At 47.7% G+C, this 24,806-nt stretch overlaps 1 protein-coding gene across 1 annotated transcript; it reads right to left on the bottom strand.

The window, feature by feature from the left end:
• Positions 1–5,582: 5,582 nt before the first annotated feature.
• CACNG7 (calcium voltage-gated channel auxiliary subunit gamma 7) lies at positions 5,583–20,933 on the bottom strand. Its single transcript, XM_027080350.1, has 5 exons — positions 20,648–20,933; positions 19,883–19,969; positions 19,335–19,475; positions 6,303–6,448; positions 5,583–5,948 (listed from the first exon to the last, which is right to left on the bottom strand). The coding sequence occupies exons 1-5, from the start codon at positions 20,841–20,843 to the stop codon at positions 5,691–5,693; spliced, it is 828 nt and encodes a 275-aa protein (XP_026936151.1). The 5' UTR covers positions 20,844–20,933; the 3' UTR covers positions 5,583–5,690.
• Between the last annotated feature and the right edge of the window lie 3,873 nt (positions 20,934–24,806).

Raw genomic sequence — 24,806 nt, 5'->3', positions numbered from 1 at the left:
ATATAAATGCATAGGTAATATCTGAAGCAGGTTTTTCTCAACCCCAGCATGAGTCACATCCTGGACCAGATCGTTCTTTGTGGTGGAGGGCCACCCTGTGCATTGTACGGTGTTTAGCGGCATCCCTGGTCCCACTAGATGCCAGTAGCGTCCCCTCCCCAGTTGTGACATCCAAAAATGTCCCCAGACATTGCCCGATGTCCCCTTGGGGCAAAATCACCCTGAGCAGGGAACCGCTCATCTAGAAGAAGAAACTGATAACAATTTTTCCCTTCGAGGAACAAACCTGGGATTGAGAAAAACGAAAAGAAAGTTATTTTTTTCTTTCTACACTTCTCTGCTGCTTAAATTTGAAAATCATGACTGTGTTACATTTATAATAAAAATGAGTTTATTGTTAAAATAAATTACCTCCATTCAAGGGACCACTATACAGCCATTGAAAAACTCAGGCAAATCTCTACATCTGATACATTACCTGCAGGGCATGCAGCAGCAATGATTCAAACTCTTGCCCTCAAGACCCCTCTATACACTTAAAAATTGTAGCAGACCCCAAAGAGCTTTTGTTTATGTGTGTTGTGTCTGTCAGTATTTAACATATTCAAAATTGAAGCCGAGAAGATTTTAAAATATGTATTACTTAAGTAAAATAATAAATTCATTGCATATTTGCATAAACAGACTTATTTTAGTGGAAAAATAACTATTTCCCCCCAAAATATAGTGGTATCGGTTTATTTTTTTAACTTTTTAATATGTTATATTGGAGTATAGTTGATTAACATTGTTGTGTCAGTTTCAGGTGTACGCTTTATGTTTTTGAAAATCTATTCCGGGAATTCCCTGGCGGTCCAGTGGTTAGGACTCCGTGCTTCCACTGCAGAGGGCCTGGCTTCGGTCCCTGTTAGGGAACTAAGACCCCGCAAGCCTCGCAGCGCCAGGGTGGGGGAGTGGGGAGAAAGAAGAAAATCTATTCAATGTTTGGCCTAATAGAAGAAAGTTAGGTTCTCATATCTGCTTCTGCATTCAATCTATTGTGTTCTCGCCCATTGTGAAGCCTCCAGAAGCCTCTGGACTCCATGTACTCATGAGAGACTAAGAGTGAAAAAGGCAAATACTATCTAAGTATTATTATAAATATGGTTTTGACCTTGTGGTGGCCACACTTTGAGAACCACTGATGCATAGTACTATTCTGTAAATGAAATGAGTACAAAATACTTTGTAAACATGATGATAGATAAAAAGATGCGATTGCGTGGCTTCAATACACACGGAGGTATACGCTTAGGGTTAAGTATCAGTAGGCTCAGGAGATTCCCAGGATTCAAATCTTAGCTTGACCACTTACTAGCTGTATGACCAGGAGAAAGTTAATTAACCTCTCTGTGCCTCAGGATCTCATTTGTAAAATGGGGATGATAATATAATAAAAGCACTGACCTCCTTGGGTTATTCAATGTAAAGTGCTCAAGACTTGAATGCAAAGTGTCTGGCACATAGAAAACAGTACACTATGCAATTAATTTATGCAAACTATTATTATTAAGTAGCTTTAAAAAACATAAGGTAGGGATTTCCCTGGTGGTGCAGTGGTTAAGAATCTGCCTGCCAATGCAGGGGACACGGGTTTGAGCCCTGGTCCCGGAAGATTCCACACGCCACGGAGCAACTAAGCCCGTGTGCCACAACTACTGAAGCCCACGCCTGGAGCCCGTTCTCAGCAACAAGAGAAGCCACTTCAATGAGAAGCCACTGCAATGAGAAGCCCATGCACCGCAATGAAGAGTAGCCGCCTCTCGCCCTAACTAGAGAAAGCCCGCCTGCAGCAATGAAGACCCAACGCAACCATAAATAAATAAATTAAAAAAAAAAAACAAAAACATAAGGTAGAGTTATATAACTGATGCTAAATGATCTCCATAACACATGTGAAATTGGAGGGTACGGAACTATGTGCATACTATGATAAATGCTGTGTCAAATAAACATGTATGTGCTACAGATTCACTTGAGTGTGGATTTAAACACATACACATATGCTTAGATATGCATATAGAATTCTTGAAATTATAAATTAAAAGATAATACCTCAGGGCGAAGGGTATTTCTGGATGTCAGGAGGTCAGAAGTAGGACAGACTTTTCACAGCATTCCTTCAAAAAAAAAAAAAGATAAATCTTTAACTATGGAATCCCATTGTATTTTCAAAATGTAAAAAACAAAACAACCACTAAAAACACTAACTTAATTTTTTTTTTAAAGAACACAGACTTTAGGATTTTAAGTTGTTAAGTTCCAGGCAAAATCAGCAAATACCTCAGCACTTGCACCACAACTACTCATCCTGCACGCAAGACAGACAGCACCAAATGATCAGAATGGCAGACAGCACCAGTCGATGGGGACATCCCTTCCCACTGAGCAGATGTTCAAATCCTTCTTAACACTGTGCTCCAAGAAGCCACTAGGAATCAGTTAGTCTTGACAAAGAAGCTGAAACACGTTTGCCATCCCAGTTCTTGAGCATGACCTACAGAAACTCCTGAAATCATTGAAAATGACTCAGAGTATTTCCCTCAGGGAATCTCATCCTGCTGACTCTTAGTTCTCTTCTGCTAACCTATCCCCACCTCTCTTCCTGTTCCAGAGGGATTTGGAGTCCTGCTAGCCCATCCCCCTCCTTTTTTACAGAAAAAGAAACTGAAACTCCAGAGATTAAAAGACTTGCTCAAGGTCACAGAATGAGTTTGCATCAAATTCGAAGTCAGATATAGCAGCAGGAGAGAGGAGACTCTGGGATTAGAAAGGAATGGGTGTGAATTCTTTGCATCTTTCAAGCTGGGTGACCTTACCTCCCAGTCTCAGTTTCCTCATCTACAAAATGGGGCTCTTTGGAATGCCTAGCTCAGAGGATGTTTGGGAGAACCCAATGAGCTGATAAATGAAAAGGGCTCAGCAGTCTCTGACACCTCACAACAGCTTGATCAATGTGTCCGTGGCCATTACAGGATGCGGTAGTGGTTTCAGACGTTGTTCTGATTGCCCCCAAGAGACTTAAGTCTAGAAGAGGTGTAGAATCCAAGCTAGCACTGTGTTTCCTTTTTAATGTATTTCAAGAATAAGTTTATCTGGGACTTCCCTGCTGGTCCAGTGGTAAAGGATCTGCCTTCCAATGAAGGGGAGGCGGGTTCGATCCTTGGTCAGGGAACTAAAATCTCACATGCCACCAGGCAACTAAGCCCGCGCGCACCACAACTACTGAGCTCGGGCACCTCAACTAGAAAGCCCGCCTGCCGCAAACTACAGAGCCCATGTGCTTTGGAGCCCGCATGCCCGCAACTAGAGAAAACCCACCACCACAACTAGAGAGAAGCCCTCTCGCCGCAAGGAAGTATACCGCATGCCTCAAGGAAGATCCCGCCTACCGCAACTAAGACCTGACGCAATAAAAAATCAATAAAATAAATTTAAAAAAAAGTTTATCAAACATTCAGGCCGTTTTCAATCCCTCAGTGTGGTAGGTGAGATCACAGATCTTAGAGACCACTTTGAGCCTCCATCCCTCACCTGTAAAACGTGTATGTGCGCGCGCTCGCTCAATGTGTGTGATAATTCCTACCTACAGGGCTGCTGGGAACATCTCCTGAGATCATGGATGGGAGGAAAGTGTGTGGCTCATAGTAGGTGCAATAAATAGTAGCAGTTATCTCTTCACAGAGTGACCAGGCATTAGGAGAAGCCGCTGCTCCCTGGTACAAAAGGAAGGAAGCTCAAGGTCTGGAACCAGCTGAACCTAGTCCCAACTCACAGCTCTGCCGAGTTCCACCTGTGTGACCCTGGGTGAGTCATTTCACCTCTATGGACCTAGCTGCAAAATGAGTCCAATAAACTCAACATGCAGGCTTGGGGAGAAAATTAAATGAAGCAGGTACTTCCCTGGCGGTCTGGTGGTTAGGACTCCGCCCTTCCACTTCAGGGGACACAGGTTCGATCCCTGGTTGGGGAACTAAGATCCTGCATGCCTGCGCAGCGTAGCCAAGAAAAAACAAAAAATTTTTTTAATAAATAAATGAAGCAAGGAAGGTGAGTAATAGTAACTGTTCTCTAAGTGGTCATAGTGATACCAAGAGTTAATTTTTATTGATCCGGACCTGTGTCATTTGCTGTCTTACACGCTTTACATGGCCTGAATTATAAAGTGAGGCTGTTAATTACAATGATTAAGCTATTTAACAAACAACCATCTAACCTTATTTTGTAGCACTCTAGCCACAGCCTCTCCCCCACCCCGCCAGGGTGGAGACCTGGACCCGCCCTCGGTATCCAATGCCCTCCCCCTGGGCAGGCAGAGACGTGTTTGAAATAAAGTTTATTGAAGTTTCTGTCGGTATTTACATATGATACACGGTAAATAACAGAGCCAGGCCCCCCACCCCATCCCTTCCCCACCCCCAAAGTCCCCCTCCCCCCAGCCTCGTTAAAAATCGCTGCGTAAAGACAGGTTAACTGCTGCGGTCCCCCCTCCCCCCTCCCACCTAAGATGCAAACTAAAAGCCCCCGTCCCTCCCCTGCCCCCCTCCCCCCACCCAGGGGGCCTTTCTAGTTCCGAGTACAACACTGTGCTACCTCGCCCCTCCTCCCCTAATAAGGGGGTGGGTGAGTTTCTGGTGACCCCCCCATCTGTCCAAGGGGGCGGACGGACCCTTGAAAGAGGCCAGAGTTGGGGGTCTGAGATGGGAAGGGGGACTTCAATGAGGGGGAGGGCCAGAAAATGGAAGACTTGGAGGTTTGGGGGGCGTCGACCCCCGCTACTGCCTCTCCCTCCCCCGACGGGGCCTCGAGGGGGAAGAGGCGGGCACAGGCGTGGAAATGGCGTGGAGGAATTCCCTCCACCCTAGGGTCTCCATTCTTGTCGCGTGGTGTGTGGGGCTGGATGCACCGACGGGCTTTGGATGAGCGGGTGAAGAGGAGGCCGGGAGACAGAGGAAGGAAAAGAAGCCAAGGTCAGCTGAGAGAGCAAGAAAAGCCGTTAGAGAGAGCCCTCGAAAAGGCAGGTAACCTTCAAAAGGCCGAGGAGCGTCCAGCAGGTGAGAAAGAATGGGGTCTCCCGTGGGTGGGGAAGTGGGGGAGGGGACACCATACCTGCGGCCTCCAGCCCCACCCCGGCCGCACTACACCCGAGGACCACGGAAGTCCGGAGGTGAGACTGGGCCGGGAAAGAGAGAAGCCAGGGCAGAGAGCAGAAGAGGATGCTTGGCATTTCTGGCGGCAGCTGGAACCTACTCTCCTGCCCACAGCCCCTGCAGCGAGGCGGAAGGCTGAGGGATGGCTCGCGGAGGTGGGCGCGCTCGGCCGCTCTGCCCAAGGAGCAGAGGAACCTGGGAGGCGGTACTAGGCCGGGAGGGGAGTGGCCTAAGGAAAAGGGGCGGGTCATCTAGAAGGAGGTGTCATCTGGAAGTGGAAGGGACCAATGAAGTGGAGCGGTCAGGAAAGAGGGAGGGGTTATGGTGACGGGGCGGGGCCACTGGGAAGAGGGCGGGGCTAACGCGTGCGCAGCGTCCTACGGGTGGGACGAGGAGTCCCGAGGACTTGAGGGGCAGCTGCGTTGTGGGGAGACCCATGAGGAGTAGGAGGAAGAAGAGGAGGAGGAAGAGGAGGAAGGGGGGCCCTCCGGGGGCGGGGCCTCAGCAGGGCGAGGTGGAGATGTGCAGGTGGTCCGGGTACTTGATGGCTGGAGGGTAGTTCTGCGTCATCTGGATGGATACGTCGCTAGAGATGTCGGAGGGACTGCGGCCGCGGCGCCACGCCTCGGGCTGCAGAAACTGGCCCGAGTAGTCGGAGCAGTCGCTGAGACGCGGGCGGTAGAAGGCCGGGTGCGGACGGTACATCTCCTCCTCCGCGTAGCGCTTGGTGAACAGGTACACGGACATCACGCCAGCTCCCTGTGGCAAGGCAGCGTCAGAGTCGCAGAGGCTGGCCCCGGGCTCCCTCTGACCCCAAAACTCAAGACCCCCAGTCCCTCCTCTCCCAGGACCCAAGATTCCAGGCCTCCAGCTTCCTCCTTTCCCAGAACCCAGGAAGTAGAGCCCCAGTCACCTCCTCCCCAGGATCCCAGGAGTTGGAGCTCCCAGACCCTCCTCCTCCAGGACCCAGGGGTTAGGACCTCAGCCACCACCTCCTTTTAATTCAGAGTCTACACCCACAGCCTCCTCTTCCTCCTGGACCCAGGAATCATGCCCTCCCCCCCAACCCCCCCCCCATTCAAAACTCTAGAGTCTGGGCCCCACAGACATCACCTCTTTGAGTAGGAAGGAGGAAGCTGCGAAGGCAAAAGACCACCCGTAGCGATAGTGGAAATACTGCTCAGAGCTGCTGGGCCTGTTCATGACCTCGTCGTTGATGCTGGAAATGTAAAGAACCAAGCCCACCACCAAGGAGAGGCCTGTGGGGAGCAGAGGGGTGCCCTTGGCCCATTAGCAGTGGACCCCTTTCCCCAGCCCCAGGCCCCCTGCATCTCACCGCCATCCTCTCCCCTCTCCTCCCTGCTCTCCCCTGGACTAAATTCCATCCGTTGAAGTTCCTTGTGTGCTGGGCCTCGGCTGGGTGCAGGGAGCCCAGAGGTAAATCAACAGCCTCCTCCTCCCTCCCACCCCCACCCCTAATCTGCCATCCAGGAGCTCACAATGCAATTGGGGCAGGCAAACATGAACACTGATCAACAGTCACATCCATGGTGACATGTACTGTAAAGAAAACAGTAGCACAGAGCTCTGTGGGTCCAGAAGAGGCACCAAGCCCACCTGGGGCAAGGGTGGGGGGAGCCAAGGAAAGCTTCCTGGAAGCATGACTTTGTCGAAGTCCTAAAGGATGAGGCCCAGGGAAGAATTAGGGTTTACCATTACACCACTCCAGGCAGGGCAGAGGGGACAGCATGGGCAAAGAGTTGGAGGGGGAACAATGAACTGATCCCTCCACGTAGCTAAAACATGAAACACAGCCACAAGAAATGAGGCCAGAGAAGGGGACAGGGGCATTGCCATGACGAGGCTCGAATGCCAGGCTGAGGAGCTTGGCATCAATGCCAAGGGCACTAGGGAGCCATGGACGGTCTGAAGCAGAGGAAGGACAAGGCCAGATCGAAGTGTTAGAAGATCCTTGTGGGGCTGATTGGTTCTGGGAAGAGATTGGAAGGGAGAAACTGGATATTGTGATATTCCAAGGGAAGGAGGATGAAGCTGAGCTGAAGCTGTATAGATCATAATAGCAACAACAACAACATCAATAACAATAATAATAATAGCAACTGCTTATATAGGTCTTGCTCTAAGCTACGCACCATTCTCAGTGTTATATATGCATTAACTCATTCAAACCTCACAACACTTTCAAATTGGTACCATTTTTATCTCCATTTACAGCGGAGGAAATAGAGGCACATGGAGAAGGTGGAGAGGAGAGGTCTGATTTGAAAAATTTTAAGAGGCAACTATCACTTCTTCAAGCTGAACTTTCTTTTAAGCAGTAGCCATGCAGAGCGATAGCCATACGTAGGGTGGCTTAAAGAGGCTATAAAAATCCCTCCCCCCAAATTAATCCAAGTAATCCTCATCAGCATCTTCCCCTAGAATCCTACAAATAAACATTCGTGTGCCCCGTCGCACCCAGAATAAATCTAAATTCCTTCCACTGCCTACAAACGAGGTTAGCAAACACAATGACCGCCCAGGGCTAAATCCAGCCCACCTCCTGTTTTCGTGTGGCCTACTAGCTAAGAATGGCTTTTATATAATTAAATGGTTGAAAAAATCAAAAGAAGACTATGTTGTGGCACGTAAAAAGTATATGAATTTCATTTGGCAGTTCCTCAAAGTGTTAAAGATAGAATTACCATATGACCCAGCGATTCCACTCCTAGGTATTTACCCAAGAGAACTGGAAACATATGCTCACACAAAAACTTGCGCATGAATGTTTGCAGCGGCACTATTCATAATAGCCAAAAAGTGGAAACAACCCAAACGTCTATCAACCGAATGGACGAACAGAATGTGGTATAGCCATATAAAGGAATATTATTCAGCCAAAGAAAGGAATGAAGTACGCATTTATACTACCACACGGATGAACCTAGAAACTGTGCTAAGGGAGAGAAGCTAGATGCGTAAGAGCACATATTGTATGGTTCCATTTATATGAAATGTCCAAAACAGGCAAGTCCATAGAGATAGAAGGTGGATTAGTGGTTGCCAGGGGGTGGGGTGGAGGGGGGATCATGATTAGCAATTAAAGGGAGTGAGGTTTCTTTCTGGGGTGATGAAAATGTGGTAAAATTAGGTCATGCAGATGGTTGCACAACCTTGTGAATAGACTACAACTGCTGAATATATGAACTTTATGTTATGTGAATTATAATGTCTCCATTTAAAAAGCATATGAATTTATAATTTCAGGGTCCACATTTGTTGGGACACAGCCACGCCCATTTGTTTGCATTTAGCCTATGGCTGTACCGGCAAAACTGAGTAGCTGCGGCAGAGGCTGTATGGCCAGTAAAGCTGAAAATGTTTGTTATCCGGCATTTTACAGAAACATGTACCTGACCCCTGGGCTGCAATGCCTACAGGGTCACCTGCCAAACTCATCTCCAGCCATTTCTCCTTCCACCTGCTACTTAGGTCCCACTCTTGCTTGAACACAAGCTCATTTCTGCCTCAGGGCCTTTGCTCTCCCTGTTCCCTTGAACTGGAAGGCTCTTCCCCCAGATTTCCACATGTCTCTCTCTGTCACTTCATTTATTATTATTATTATTTTGGCCGCATGGCATGTGAGGTCTTAGTTCCCCGACTAGGGATAGAACTTGCTCCCCCTGCAGTGGAAGCACGGCATCCTAACCCCCAGTATCTGTCACTTCATTTAGATCTCTTATTCCTTGTCACCTCTTTAGAAAGGACTTCTATGCTCTCCTTGTTTTCAAAAATTGCCCCTTCACTCAGAATTAGAGAAATGCAGGTGAAAACGATGAGGACATACCATTTCTCATCCATCAGATCGTCAAAAAAAGCTTCACAACATACTCTTTGTGAGGCAGGGAAATGGAAGCTCTTATATATTGCTGGTGGGGATGCAAAATGAATGGTGCAACCTCTATGGAGGGGAGTTTGGCCATGTCTAACAATACCACACATATATTTATCCTTTAACCCAGCAATCCCGCTTCTAGAAATTGACCCTGAAGATACCTGTCCAACAATATGAAAGCACATATGTACAAGTTAATTCACTGCAGCATTATTCATAATTGCAAAACATTAAAAATGACCTAGATGCCCTTACATAGAAGATTAATGGAATAAACTATAAAACGTCACATAACAGAGTACTGTGCCACTATGAAAGGGCGATGAGGAAGATCTCTAGGAACAGATATGCAGTTCAGTGATAGTTCCAGACCATATCACTAATTATTTAAAAAGGCTATACAGAATGCTAGCTTTTAAGCCCAAAAAAGGTACATAAAATACATATATGCGTCTGCTTATTTTTACAAAAAGAGACATAGGAGGGGAAACAAACATGAAGTTGATTACTTTAGGTAGGTGAGAATAGGAAGGAAGAGATGGGAAGGAAGTGGCACTCCTCTGAGTATATATTTTTGCATAATTTTGACCTTTGGAACTATGCTAATATTTTATATATTCAAAAGATAAAATCAACAAGGATCTGGGGCTTCCCTGGTGGTGCAGTGGTTGAGAATCTGCCTGCCAATGCAGGGGACACGGGTTCGAGCCCTGGTCCGGGAAGATCCCACATGCCACAGAGCAACTAAGCCCGTGCGCCACAAACACTGAGCCCGCGCTCCACAACAGGAGAAGCCACCACAATGAGAAGGCTGTGCATCGCAACAAAGAGTAGCCCCCACTTGCTGCAACTAGAGAAAAGCCTACGCGCAGCAACGAAGACCCAACGCAGCCAAGAATAAAATAAATAAATGTATTAAAAAAAAAAAACAAGGATGGGGAAAACAACAAATTGAATACAAACAAAAATAAATGAAGCTAATTTATATCAGATGAATAATACAACCACAGGAGTGGGGAAAGTAGTAATCCAAGTAACTTTTGGACAAAGTACTTTGAATATATATCTCAGTTTAAAGACAGAAAGGTCTGTGAAGAAATCTTGAACTGTATTTAATAAATTTTTATTGGGAGTGGTGTAGGGGTAGCAGTACTTAAGTTATTCTGTGTGAATAGTAGGGTTGAGCAAATGTGCAAATATACTGATGTTTTGGGGAGGTGGAGATCTCATTCCGAAAGAAGGAAGATACAAATCAGAATGGAGTAAAGTCAAGAAAGACCCTCGTGGTGTCAGTATAAACTCCTGTTTTACAAATATATGTAATTTCCCAGCTCGTATCCTGAAACATCCTAGGAGCAGTGACACCCCAGCAGCAATGAGCACACCTAGCACCCAGATTTTGGTCTCTACTATCACCCCCACTACATCAGGAGCTAGGAAGAAACAGCTCATTTGAAGCCTGAGGCAGGGGCAATAAAGGTGTACTGGTACCACAAAATAAGGAAGTACTCAAAAAAAAAATGTTGGAGACATGTCAAAAGAGGACACAGGAACTCATCTGAAGGAGGTCCCTGATAGCCCAACTGGGGACAATCTGAACATCAAAATGAATACTAAAAGTAATGACATACAATACACTGAATTTTTAAAAAATGTGAATCCATACTGATATATTCTTTAAGGAAATAAATAATAAAAGAAAAGAGAAAATTTGGGAATTCCTTGGCAGTCCAGTGGTTAAGACTCCACACTTTCACTGCTGAGGGGCCAGGTTCAATCCCTGGTCTGGGAGCTAGAATCCCACAAGCCACGTGCCCAAAAAAAAAAAAACAAATTCTTCTTTTCGGTGACATCCATGTAGATAGAACAACAGAGTTAAGAAAACACCATTTTGCAACCCTTGTAGTAATATTAGGATTTAGGCAAGCATCGTCGACAGTGGACATTAAATCACTGTATGACAGAATCTCCCCATGGAATATCTATTAATTACAAAGAGATTTTTGAAAACTTCCTTTATCATAAAGGAACCTGACAGATACCATCTGAACCAGGAAACCAAAGCTAACATCACCAATAATGGGGCAAACGGACACCCCGACCTCCTGATGTGATCGTGACACTACTTCGTTTATGTAGTGTCCCTACTGGTAATTTGTAACATGGATCCACTCCTGTGGAAACTGTGGGGTGTTCTACAAAACACTGGCTGCATTCTTCAAAAAAACATCAACATGAAAGATTTTTTTTTTAAGGTACAGGAACTATATAAAAGATGAAAGGAGGCGAAAGAGACACAGCAAGGAAAAACAGAACTGGATCCTGAATCAGGGGAAAAACTGACTATAAAAGGCAGTGTGGAGACAACTGGTGAGATTTGAATATGAACTGCGTATCAGCTGTAATACTGTATAAGTGTTAAACTTCCTGAATTTGATGATTGTACTGTGGTTAGGAAAGAAAATGCACTTGTGCTTAGGACATAATTGCTGACGTATTTAAGAGTGAAGTGTTTGCAATTTATGTTCAGGTGGTTATATAATAATATAATATAATATAAATTACATAATATATACATATATAGATATATACACATAAGATACAAAGAAACAGAAATACAAATGTGGAAAATGTTATAAATTGGTCCCAGTGAAGAATATATGAGAGTTCCTTATATAACTCCTGCAACTTTTCTGTATGTTTAAAATTTTTCCAGAGCAGCACATTTTGAATAAAATGGACATCCCCAAACAGGATTTTTCCCCCAAGGTGCCAAAATGTTACCCTGCAAATGACTTATTCGTTGTAAAGAGAAAAATGTACCTTTTCAATGGAGAGCTCTAATGATCACCCCCTTTACCAAGGGTTCAAACTTTGTTCCACTCCGGTAGGAACAACTTGACGTTATTTGCTACCTGAAGGGATGGGCTGTAAAGAACATGGTACCACCTCTAAATCTTGCCAAATATATTTAACCAGAATCTAATCAAGTCTCTACCCTGGACATAACTTCCAGGCTACAGAGAATACAAAGAAAGAGGAACAAATCAAAGGATGCCACAAGGAAACAAATAAATGTGGTTTGTGGGGTGTTCTACAAGACACCCTGTCCTGCAGATTTCAAAATGACAATGGTATGAGCCAAGCTGTAATACTTAAGCAAGTGTCTGATCTTAACATCTCAAAAAGCGACACAACCAGATAGTATTAGGTCTCCTGATGCAATACAGTAGGACATAATAGCACCACCTATCTATGAAGTATTTTATCACCACCACCCACCCCCAAAAAAATCAAACCTGGATCTGATCTACAGTTTTACAAGAAAACACAGGATGGAGGAGCATATTAAATCACAAAAACACAATTAGAAAGATCTAGAGTGTGGGAATTCTATGAGACAAATGACTAGATTTCTTCAACAAATAAACGGCAAGGAAAAAAATAGAAGGAGAAGGACTGTTATAGATTAAAAGAGGCTTCAGAGATCTATCAACTAAATGCACAAGTGGAATTTGGATCCTGGTCTGCAAGAAACTAATGGTAAAAAAAAAAAGGCATTTATGAGACAAGTGGGGAAGTTGAACACTAACTAGATATTAATTTACATTAAGCAGCTATTCTTAATTGTTTGGGCATGACAGTGGCACTGTGGCTAGTTAAATAACAAAGTACTGATTTCTCAGAGATATACTGAAATATTTGTGGATAAAACGATTTAATGTTTGAGACCAACTTTAAAATCATGTAGTGAAGTACAGAAGGGAGGTGTGGCAGTATGACTAAAAAAAGATTCACCATATGTTGATAATTGTTGAAACTGAGTGAAGGGTACATGGCAAACTATACTATCCTTTGTATATTTTTATAATGAAATATATCTTAAAAGTCAGTGTTGTAAAAAAATATAGTATGGGAACTATTCTAGACTAAAAGAGAATTAACTAAATGCTACGCGTAAACAGACTGAATCCTGGTTCTGGGGGAAAAGCTATAAAAGGCATTCTTAGAACAACTGGGACAGTTTGAAAATGGAATGAATTATATTATGGAATTACTGTAAAATTTCTAGATTTGATAATGGTGTTGTAGTTATGTAGAAAATGTCATTACTCTTAAGAGATGCATATTAAAATGGTTAGAGATGAGCGATCACGATGCCTGCAACTTACTTTCAAACGGTAAAGCCACAAACAAACAAAAACCAAACTGTGTGTAAGGAGAGAGACGGAATATAGCAAAACTTCAGCAAAATGCAAGTATCTATGTGGCTCTAGGTGGAAGAAGTACCAGTGTTCACTGTACTATTCTACAGATTTCAGAGTTTTCTTTAAAAATTTGGAGTGATTGAGGCAAGATTAAATAATGACGTTCCCATCCATCTCCTTCCCCTTAACTGCTTTATTTATCTTTGTTGCACTTGTCACTACCTAACATTATATTTTCTATCTATTTGTAGTTTTTAGTCATGAATCTCCTCCACTTCCTCTAGGATGCTTGAAACTAGTCTACCTTGTTTCCTACTGCATTCCTAGCACCTGGTGCAAGAGTCAGCAGATAATAAATACTAGTTGAATGGATGAATATACTTGCCATGCACCTGGAACTTCGAGCTCGTTAGCTGCTTTTCCCTTTTAAATCCACTCTAAATCCCCATTCCTCTGTCTCCTTTAAGCATTAGCTTTTGCTGAACTTCCATAGCACTTTCAACTTCTGGTATTCCATAATTTTGATGTTCAAGAAGAGGGGGCCCATGAAGTGTTACATGGTGAAGGCATCTGCTATAGGTCTTGAAAGATGGGCAGGTTTATAGGAAAAGAATACCTAGGGAATTCCCTAGCGGTCCAATGGTTAGGAGTAGGTGCTTTCACTGCCAGGGACCCGGGCTCAATCCCTAGTCCGGGAATTAAGAGCCCACAAGCCATGAGGCATGGCCAAAAATAAATAAAATAAAATAAAATAAAATAAAATAAAATAAAGGCAATGCGTGACTCTAAACGGGATCCTTAAAAAAAAAAAAAAAAAAAAAAGGAAAGAAACAATACTTAAAGATCCTTTAAAAAAAAAAAAAGAAAGAAACAATACCTTGATTCCCAGTCCCCCATCCAAGGATGGTCCATCATCAAGTAATGTCTATGTTACTTCCTGAATCTCTCAAAATCTAAACCCCTTTTTGCATCCCCAAGTCCTCCGACCCAGCTAAGGCTTATTCCCTATGCCTGTTCCACTGCCTACAAATCTTTATCCCCCTGTTTTAGATACTGGTTCTTTCTAAAGCCCATACCTGCTAACCACTCCTGCCTCACCTCAAGTCCCATGTTTCACATTTCAGTTGTAAATAACAAACATTCTCCATACAGAGAGTCAGGAGCAGGGGTGATGAGAAGGAGACAAATATTTCCAAAGAGAAGAAAAATAAGAAAAAAAAAGAAACAGAGAAAGAGCTTTTTGTTGTTGTTTTTCACCCTTGTTTTTAGTAATTGAAAGTTGTCTAAAAACAACGTCAAAAGGTAAGTTATTCTTGTCATTCTTTCTCCTTCCTGGTCATTTTACAGTGGCTCTGCTTCTCTAAAAAATAACGTTCTTTTCCCTTTTTTCCCCTTCTCCCTTTTTCTCTCTCCCTTCCCCCTTCCCTGCTCTGTAATCCAACTCTCTCCCTCCCCCCTCCGCTACATCTGCTTCAGAATACTTAGAGCACAGTAGGCAAGAATCACCTACATTCCAAGCTCAACAGGCACAAGCTGCTTTAGAACAAAGAGTTTCAGGACCACGGAGAGCTACACAGCTGGCTACTTGTCTTAGCTGCTTTCTAGGGTCTTAACACATGCTGTGAATTCCATCTCTGTACAAGGCACTTTTCTCTCTTCACGTGAAAAACTTCCCCTCGCCCTTTCTGCATCGTCAACTTAGATGTCACCTGCTCCTGAAGTTGTGGTCGTTCCCACCCTTCCCACCACCTTATTGTGTCAGCTTAATGCATCTTCGCTTTTCCCAGAATGCCCTGAGCTGTCTTTACCATGCATCCCTTCTACATTCATTGTGGACTTTGTGCCAGCAACTCATCTAGGCCCTGAAGATACAAGCAAGAGCGTGTTCCTGCCTTTTGGAGTTTACATTCCAGTAGAAGGAGACAGAAAATGAAGATGACAATAGCAATAAGTGCTATGAAACAAATATAAAATAGGGAATGTGATGGATAGTATAGTGGGGGCAAAGCAACATGGGGTACCACTGTCAGAGAAAGAAACTCTGAAGAGGGAAAGTTGGAGTCTTTGAGAATTAGGGGGAAGAGACTTCCAAACATGGAAGTGAGGCTGAGATGATCATTTTTGAGGAATAGACTGAGGCCAGTGCAGCTGAAGTTACAAGCAATGGAGAGAGTGTTAGTGAGTTAGGTAATAAGGCCAGAGGTCTGAACAGTGGCCAAATCATGGAAGACCTTGTAAGCCAGCATGAGGAATTGGGATGTATTCTAAGTGCAATGGAAATCCATTAAAGGGATTTAAGCGTTGTGTGACAAGCACTGACGCACATGTAGCTGGGAGCTGTTTTGTGGCTGACTGCCTGCAGACTGTCATGCATTCCAATATACATTAGGTGCAGACAAATACTGTTTGATTCCACTTATACGAGGTACCTAGAATAGCCAAATTCATAGAATCAGAAAGTACATTGGTTGATGCCAGGGACCAGGCGGGGGTTGGGGAGGGGGAATGGAGAGTTAGTGTTTAATGGGGACAGAGTTTCAGTTTAGGAAGGTGAAAATTCTGGGAGATGGATGACGGTGAGAGCTGCACAACAATGTGAATGTACTTAGTGCCACTGAACTGCACAGTTTAATATGGTTAAAATAGTATGTTATATTATGTGACTTTCACCACATTAAAAAAAAAAAAAGATTCAGTATGTCACCAGCACCCAGCACAGGGCGTGGCATGTAAGATGTCTCTGTAAATGTTTGATGAGTGAATGAATGAATGAGCAGATGCATAGAGCATGATTGAGGATCAGGGGTTAATATGAGCCATGCATGGGAAGCATGCCTCTTATGACCTGGAAAAAGAAAATCAATGTCACTCCAGCCTCCTCCCCTTCTCTCACCAACCATATCCAGTCAGTCATCTGGTTCTATTGATTCTTCTGTCAATATCCCTCTCTCTCAAAGCCATCCAGTCACCTTTATCCTTCCACACCCCCTCCCAGCTCAAACCTTATCTGCTATTGCCCGGACCAATGCATAAGCCTCCTCCTCTGTTTGCCCAGTTCCAGTCTCTTTCCTTCTAGTGCATTCCAAACACAAGTCCCTGAGGGATCTTTAACGTCCCGGTGTGACCCTATCCCTTTCCTGCCCCAGCCCTCTCACCACTTTCTCCAAAATTGAATGCCAACTTCACCATTTCCCCGACCTCGGGCAACTCTCGTCTCTTTCTAAGTCTCAGTTTCCTCATGGGGAGCATGAGGTGGTTGGACTAGATCATTCCATTCCAAGATCTAAGATATTGTTGGTACTATTTCCATTCTTTCCCCTGTCTTTTGGGCCCCATCACAGAGCATGCAGGATCTTGCTTCCCAGACCAGGGATCGAACCCGTGCCCCCTAAAGTGGAACTGCAGAGTCTTAACCACTGACCACCAGGGAAGTCCCCCTTTCCTCTCTTTTAATCTCCTTTGTCTTTAGGATTTTTAACTGTGGTAGGGCAGCAGAGCGCCAGGGTGAAAGTCTGGTTTGGAATCCTTCTTCCACTATGGAGCAACTTCCGAGTGCTTCGGTTTCCTCAAGTGGAAAATGGGAATAATGATAGCATCTGCCTTATGAGGGGAAGAAAAAGAAGTAACTTACTTTGCACAAAGCACTTAGAACTTCCCCAAACCATGGCACTCAATAAAGTGTTTATTATCACGGTTGTTGTTGCTACTACAGCTATTTATGAATGTATGTGTGTATGTATTTATTTAAAATTACCACGTGTTGAATACTTACTGCTATAGACCAGGCACTGGGTTGGCCCTTCACGTCCGTGATCTAGAGCAGGGGTCAGAAAACTACTATTTGTCCTGCTGCCTGTCTTTGTATGGTTTGCGAGCTAAGTGTGGTTTTTACTTTTTTTTAATGGTGGGGGAAAAAAAACAAAAGAAGAAGAATATTTCATAACCCATGAAAATTACACTGAATTCAAATTTCAGGGTCCATACATAGGATGATTGGAACACAGCCAGGCCCATTGCTTCCCCTCTGCTTGCTCACAAAGCCTGAAATATTTACTATTTTGCCCTAAGCAAAAAGTTTGCTGACCCCTGAACAAGACTGGTCCTCTCAACAGCTCCAGAAAGGAAGGCTGTAACTCACACACCGAGTAAGTGGTAGGATTTTAACCCAGGTCTTTCTAGGTTCACAGGAGCAGGTGCCTTCAGCCACTACCCCCTACAACCTGTAAAGCACACAAGTGGATACTTTGGGTGGGGTGCATAGGTCATAGTCTATGAAATGAAGTTCAGGAAGCGGGGTTCAATCCCCGCCCATTACTCTATTATTACATCAGAGGCCTGACTTGCAGCCCTGAAGGCACCATTGATCCTCAGCTTGACCTTGGGAAGTCAGGTCCTGATGCAAATCAGGTCCACGAGCATGGCTTTTGGGAAGAGAATATCCTCGGTTCTAATGCCAGCGCTGCCATTTACCAGCTATGTCACCTCTTTTGTTTCAACTTCTGTGAACCACGAACAATGGGATCTTCCTTCTTCTAATGTTTCAGGTGGGTTGAATAAACGTTCCCATGCTCCTTACCCTTGCCCCACTTTCTGTCTCTCTAGGCCACTATTTTTCCATCTGACACTCTGGGATGGAGATATTCTACGTGTCTTATTTTAGCTCTGTGTCTGGCTCTACATGCTGTGATTCAAATTTGCACAGAGGTTGCACCCTGGTTTCCCTGGGAAGAGGTCGCGTCAGGTTAGGTTGGAAACACGGGGGAGGTTTAGCCTGGAGAAAGCTGGGTGAGGAAAAGGGAGGAGACTGGGGGAGAGGATATTTGAAGATCTATCTTCAACTATTTGCAGAGCCAACTCAAAAGAGGCAGCCGAATGCGGGCCCAAAGGGACAGAACGGAAACGAGACCAACAGCGGGGTTTGTTCATAAAGTATCAACTGAATTAAAAGGGCACGAATGGGGTTTAATTAAATCACGTTGAGTTAATTCGAATTGAACTGAAGAAATGAGTCAGAATAGATTGGGGTTAGTTGGGCCAGACTGATGGAGTTAAGTGTGTCAGAGCTGAGGTGATCTGGGCTGACCTGAGCTGAGTTGGACCACATTGGACTGGACTGAGCTGAAATTTGGAGGAGGGTAGCACTTCAGAAACAGCTCTACTCTGGAGCTCAGGACACTTGGGTCCCTGGGGAGCCAGCATTATGTTGGTATCTTAGGCAACTCCCTGCACAACTGCAGGCCTCGGTATCCCCGTTTTATCAAATGAGTGCTAATAATAACTCCCGGGCAGAGATGTTATGAGAAGGTTATGAGATCACTCATGCAAAAGAACCCTGAATCTCAAAAGAAACAAGAACTATAAACAAACGTTGAACTCTAGCTAATGACACGCATGGTGAAGAATTTAGGGCAAAGTGTACTGATGCCTGCAACTCACTTGGAAATGCATTTTAAAATGATAATAAGATAGACTGATGGATGGGTAGAGAGACAGATGGACAGATACAGGATAGAGCACATCTGTGGTATGGTAATGGTCGACCGTAAGTGGTGGGCACAGGGTTCTTTCAACTTTTCTGGTTGAAAAATGTTCAAGTAAAATGATGCACAGAACATAAAGAGCCTTGTAATCTGTTAATTGCTCAAATATCAGGAGTGGTTAAAAATACAGCCTCTGGAGGCGAAATGCGTGAGTTTGAATCCCATCTCTGCCTCTCACTGGTTGTATGGCCCTGAGCAAATGACTTCATTTCTCTGAGTGTTTGTTTCCATATCTGTAAAATGGGGCTATTAATAGCATTTATCTCACAGGGTTGTTGTGAGTATCAGAACAGAGCCTGGCACCTAATTAGCACCCAACAGGCATTCGCTGCGATTTGGCGGCTAGCTCCATTTCACAGAGGAGGGAAGTGGGACTCAGAGAGGTTCTGCAACTCCTCCAGGATTACACAGCAAGGAAGTGGCTTTCCTATTGGAAGAGGAACCCCAGGTTCCTGGAACCTAAAATAGTCCCACGGCCTTTAAGTCTTTTCCTTGGGCTTACCCGATAGGATGAAGAAGATGCCAGAAACGAAGGCCAGAATGGTCCTCTGTGGGCGGATGTGGCCGATGTTGCTGATGACGAAGGCGGTGAACACGAGGAAGAGACTGACCATGGGGAAGGGGGTGGCTGTGCGCACTGTCTCTGGGGGAGGGGTAAGAAGAAAGACAGGGGTGAGGGGGGACTCTCCACGAGGACACCTCCCCGTTCTCCTGACCCCTCCACTTCCACCCCCCACCTCCCAGCCCTGACCCCGCTCTTTTATGTGGTTCCTCCCCTTTCTGAAACTTCCACTGCTGGCACCACCCCTTCACACAGGCCACACCTCCTCTGGTTTGACCCCACCCCTTGCCTATTGACTCCACCCACTTCCCAGGCCCCACCCCTTCAACCTGGCCCCTCCTCCTTACCCAACCACTCTGCCTGCTGTCAAGCCTCCACTCCTTCCCTCCCACCCCACCCCTTCTCTGGTCCTAGCCTTTCTCCCAGGACCCGCGCTGCCACCCTGCACCCTTGTTGCCTGACCCTCCCCACCCCCTGCCTCCCCTCACTCAGAATATTCTCCGTGTTTTCCGTCACCAAGTTGATCTCCGGTTCAAGGAAATATTCTGAGGCCACGCAGCGACCCTTTTCCCGGCCTGAGGGGAAGATAAGAAGGCAGGGCTGGATGAGAGGCTCCTGAGCTTTGGAGAGGCAGTCAGGGGCAGGACGCACAGTAGAGAGACCCCAGGATGGGAATGTGAGGTTTAACCCAAGGATCATGGTCTGTACTACTCTTAGGGGGTCGCAGAAGGGGGTGGGCAGGAGTCCGAGAGCTCCTATTGCAAGCTGCCTTAGAGTCCCTTGGATGGAGGACAGGGCTGGAAGACTGAGTCCCAAGTGAGGAGGGGCTATGGGCCAGGACTCCTGGATCCCTAAAGAGGTAAGGTCTGGGGGTTGAGGTGGGACAGGATTCCTAGAAGGAGTGGTCTCTGGGGTAGCTGGGAGGCACAGTTTTGTTGTTGTTTTTTTATTCCCATTCAGCTCTGGAACTGTCCAGGAGACAAGTTCTGAACTTAGACTGCTGCTTCTAAGGGGCCAGGGGCTCCAGGAGGTTACGGGGATTAGGGACCTGGAGATTGTGTGAGCATTAAGGTTCTTAGATCCAGGGAATAAAGGGCTAGAAATTGAATCTCCAGGTAGAAATTTGACTCTCCAGGAGAGAAACAGGACTGATTTCTGGATTTCTGGCACCCATGGGATGGAACTATGGATAAAGACTCTCGGATCCCAAGCAAGGCAGGGACAGTTGACTGGTGGGCAGGTGAGGTCTGTACCTGCGAAGAAGCAGACGCGCCACAGGCCGGCATGCAGCGCCATCTTGACCTCCGTGGTCTGGTTCTGTGGCAACACCGTTCCCTCTTCCATGTACAGCCAGTAGTCCGTGCTGACCGCAATGCCCACAAGCAGCAGGCCACACGCACCAAACACGCTGCTCAGCAGGGTCAGGGCGCGGCTACTGCAGTGACTCATCCTCAGCGGCGGGGGGCGCCCTGCGGGGCCTGAGGGACGGGAAGCTGCAGTGGAGGGCCCTGATGGGACCACTAGAGTCCCCAGACCCCGTGCAGCCACATGGGACATCGGACCCAGGCCAGAAACAACAATCCCCAAACTGAACCCTCTAAAATCTGACCTCTGTGTCCTGACCTACAACTCCATCCCTGGATTTGAACCAGTAACTTGTCTAGAAACCCTAACCTAGGCCACCAATCCTGACTCCAGGCCCAGACCTAACACCCTGACCCCTTTCTTTTGGACTCTGTCTCTGAATAGCAACTAGAAATCCCCCAAGTGGGTCGCTAGCCAAGGACCCTAACCCCATACCCTGGCCTTGACCTCAGACCTCCCATCTAAGTTTAAACCCTTAACATCCAATACTAATACCAAGACCTTGACCTTTTAACTCTGATATGGTGTCTTGACCTCAATTTGGTATCCCAGTCTGAGATCATGGACCACGACCCAGATCCAAGATTCCAGAACCTTAATTCCCCCCTCCCCCCATCCCAAATCCCCGCAGGCCCCTGAACCTGGAATGCTAGAACTCCACCCCATGTTGCTGGATCCCAGAATATTGGGGCCCAGAGACCTGGAGCCAGGATTTTGGCTGGAGACTCCAGAACGTCAAAACCATGATCTGGGAGTCCCCCATCTCAGCACCCTAATCAGAGCACTCCAGTCAAACAAGTGACCCTCCTTCAAACTAGGGATCAGTGCTCTGAGCTCTAAAACCCGGATCAGGAAGCCCAGGATCCCCATTCCCCCCATCCCCATTACAAGATCCCCAGATTCCCTACCAGAGGTTCTGGACTCCAACTTCCCACACTAGGATTTCCAAATACAGACCCTCTTCCACATGCAACCTGGAACACAGATCTCCCTAACACTGGACCCTCAAAAAAGAAATCCTCAGTTCAAGGCTGTGGCCTCCAAAATTCCAGTCAGAAGTCTGGAGACTCCAACTAGGGAGCTCTTAATCCCTTACCCGCCACACTCACCCTTTATCAAGAACATTTCCCTAAACCACACAGTCTCATGATTTGGGAGGCTCAAATTGCAATCCCCATCCTATCTCAGAGACCTCAACCTACATGAATACCACAATCTCCATCACCGTTTTAACTATGAAGGTTAAGACCCCGAATCAACAGCCCCCCAACAATGCAGCCAAGACTTGAGACCCCACTCTCCTGAACCAGAATTCTTGTAGCCTTGAAACTTGACACCACCCCAATAAGAACCCTGGAGTTTGAGACAATCTTCATCCCGCCTGCCCCCCCCCCTTGCAGCATCCAGCGCCCCCCGCCCACCCGCCACGCCCCCAGCCTCCTGGAGGATTCAGGAATCCGAGGCTGGCAGGGCTCCGACCAGCTTTTCCTCCCATCCCCCGTCCCATGGCTCCAGGGCTTGACTGCTAGCTGTCTGCTCCTCTTCCAGTCCACTCACCTCGGAAACCAGCATCAAAAACCCTGTCACCCTGACTGTCTTAGTCCCAGGTAGGTGACCTCAGCTCCCCCCATTGGCTTCTCAGACTCCCAGCTGGGACCTTGCCAACGTCACCCTTCTCACTTCGCCTCTGGAGGTCCCCTCCTTCCTTGCTTGATTCCTCCTCACTCTAAATGGCCCGCCCAGATCTCCTCATTCTCCTCCAGCCTCCAGCCCTTCCTCCTTTGGGACCCCCCCTCCCCCCCAGGCCCGGAGCCTCCTTCTTATCCTTCTTTAGCCCAGCCTTTCCTGGATATAGGCTTCTGGATCCCCGGGGTCCCATTCTCCAAGCCCCAAGTCCAAACTCCACCTCCCTTCAATACCTTGGGAGACGTGCTCCCTCTTTCTGGGGACCCCTTCTCAGACTCCAGCCTGCCTTTACTGGGCCCAGGCCCTCCCCGCTCAGCCAGGACCGCCTCCCTCAAGGACCTGGCCTGCACCCTCCCCGGTGCCCACGGTCTCCAAGACTCGGACATTAAGAGTATAGTTGCCCCACTCTGGGACCCTCGGACCCCGTCCTCCCAGATTCCTTAGGCCCAAATGTCCCTCCATCCCCCATTGCCCCCGAACTCGGGCGTCCGACCGCCAGAATGTCAGCCCCCGGAGCCACTCAGGCCCCTTTTAGCCCAAGCCCCGTCCCCCAGCCACCTCCAGAGGAACCCCCCGCGCCCACCTCCTTCCAGGACCCTCCCCTCGCGCTCACCTCGCTCAGGGTTGGGCGGACGCTCCGGGCCGCGGGCCCCGCAGCCGCATGACCGGCCCCGCGGCTTCCCCCGGCCGCCGCCGCCGCCGCCGCCGCCGCCACCGGGGTCGCCGGTGCCCGCGCCCCCCGCCCCCGCCCCGGAGCCCGGCGTCCCGGCCCCCTCCCGGCCTCCCACCCCCCACCCCCCGCGCCCGCGGCCTCACTCGGCGGACGACGCCGGGAGCTGGGACCGGCGGCCGCTCATTGGCTACTGAGGAGAAGGGGAGGGGCAGGGAAGGAGAGGGGAAAGGATGCGGGGAGGGAGGGAGACGGGCCTCGAGAATGGGGGAGGCAGGGAGCGAGAGAGAATAGAAACAGAGGTAGAGAGCCCGAGAGGGGCAGGGGCACACAGAGCGGCAGAGAGACAGAGCAGAGAATCCAGAGTCACACCGAGACCTCGAGGCTGTGAAATTCTGAGACTCGCAGGTCTGGAGACTGGAGAAGACACAGAGATGGCCTAAAAGAGACAGAGAGAGAAATGGAGAGGCAGAGATCTGATCTAGGATCCCTCCTCTTCCTCCAGGCTCAGAGATTCTGGGGTCCTGGAAGTGGAGAGGTCACAGACAGAGAGAGAGACAGGTAGACCGTCAAAGACCTTTGGGCTGAGAGATGCTGAGACCCAGAGACCTTGAGATAGGGAGAAAGAGAGAGAGAGAGAGAGAGAAGAGACCCTGAGAAGAAGAGACAGCAGGGGCAATCCTGGGGTACCCTGATGAAGACTGGGGCTCTGCCCAGGCGTGGGGCGGAGCCTGGGGTCTGGGCGGCTGGAAGAAGCTGGAGGGGGCGTCCCGGGCCGGGGTCCCCTGAGCAGCAGGCGGGCGCAGAGCGGAGCCGGGTCCTGCAGCCGCCGCGGAGCCGGGAGCCGGGCCAGCACCCACCCCCCCCGCCGTGATGTCAGCGGGGCCACTCTTAAAGGGGCAGGCCGCCCGCCGAGGGTCGGAGCAGGGGCTGGGGGCCGCGGGCACCGGATGGGGGTACCGCGGCGGTGCTGGGAAAGAGAGGAGAAGCCCCAGCATCCAACTGGGCCGAATCCCGGAAACCCAAGAGCCTGCAGGGACCAAGAGACGCCGGGGTTCCCCGAGGGAGCCTGCGAAGCTTTGAAGCTCAGTCCCCTCCAAATATACAGACAGAGGCACACCATTCCATTGGCCTGTCCCTGTCCAGGGACTACACTTCCCATCAGCCCTGGCGGCGGGAGCCGCACTTGGGGGAAGGGTCCGCCGCAGTGTCTGCTGGGAAGTGTAGTCTATTTGGACTGCCCTCTCCACGCCCCTCACTCACAAGTGGGTCAGGGGAAAGAGGCCCGGAGGGCGCATCTGCCTGCCCTCTGCCTCAGTCTCTGATTCTTAAGCTCACGGGTGTCTCTGTCTTGGAGGGTCTCTCAATAGCAGGCTTGCCTTTCATCCTCCCTCTTAGGACTTCCCAGTCGCTGGGTCTCAGTGTGCCAGTGTGTGAGCTTTATTGCTCTGGGCGAATATGTGCGTGCTTGTCTTTGTGCCCGGGATCTCTACCTGACACGCTCAGTGGTCTATGAGTACACCGCTGCCTCTTCCTGCACGTGTCCACTTTGGTCCTCTCTATGGCACTCTGTGTGTAGCTCGCTCGCGCGCGCGCTCTCTCTCTCTCGCTCTCGCTCTCTCGCTCTCTCGCTCTCTCGCTCTCTCGCTCTCTCGCTCTCTCTCTGCTTTCTCCAGATCTTTGTTCTTTAC

The sequence above is a fragment of the Aethalodelphis obliquidens genome, unplaced genomic scaffold, assembly GCF_003676395.1.
Source record: "Aethalodelphis obliquidens isolate GAN/ISIS:26980383/991018 unplaced genomic scaffold, ASM367639v1 scaffold43, whole genome shotgun sequence".
Taxonomy (NCBI): Eukaryota; Metazoa; Chordata; class Mammalia; order Artiodactyla; family Delphinidae; genus Aethalodelphis; species Aethalodelphis obliquidens.
The sequence above is the reverse complement of the archived record's forward strand: the minus strand, read 5'-3'. Positions and strand labels throughout refer to the sequence as shown.

Coding starts and splice junctions, on each gene's coding strand:
- CACNG7 (XM_027080350.1), bottom strand. CDS start 20,843: ATGAGTCACTGCAGTAGCCGCGCCCTGACCCTGCTGAGCAGCGTGTTT. Junction 19,970..20,647: donor GCGCGTCTGCTTCTTCGCAG/GTACAGACCTCA, acceptor TCTTCCCCTCAG/GCCGGGAAAAGGGTCGCTGC. Junction 5,949..6,302: donor CCTCCTTCCTACTCAAAGAG/GTGATGTCTGTG, acceptor GCCTTGCCACAG/GGAGCTGGCGTGATGTCCGT.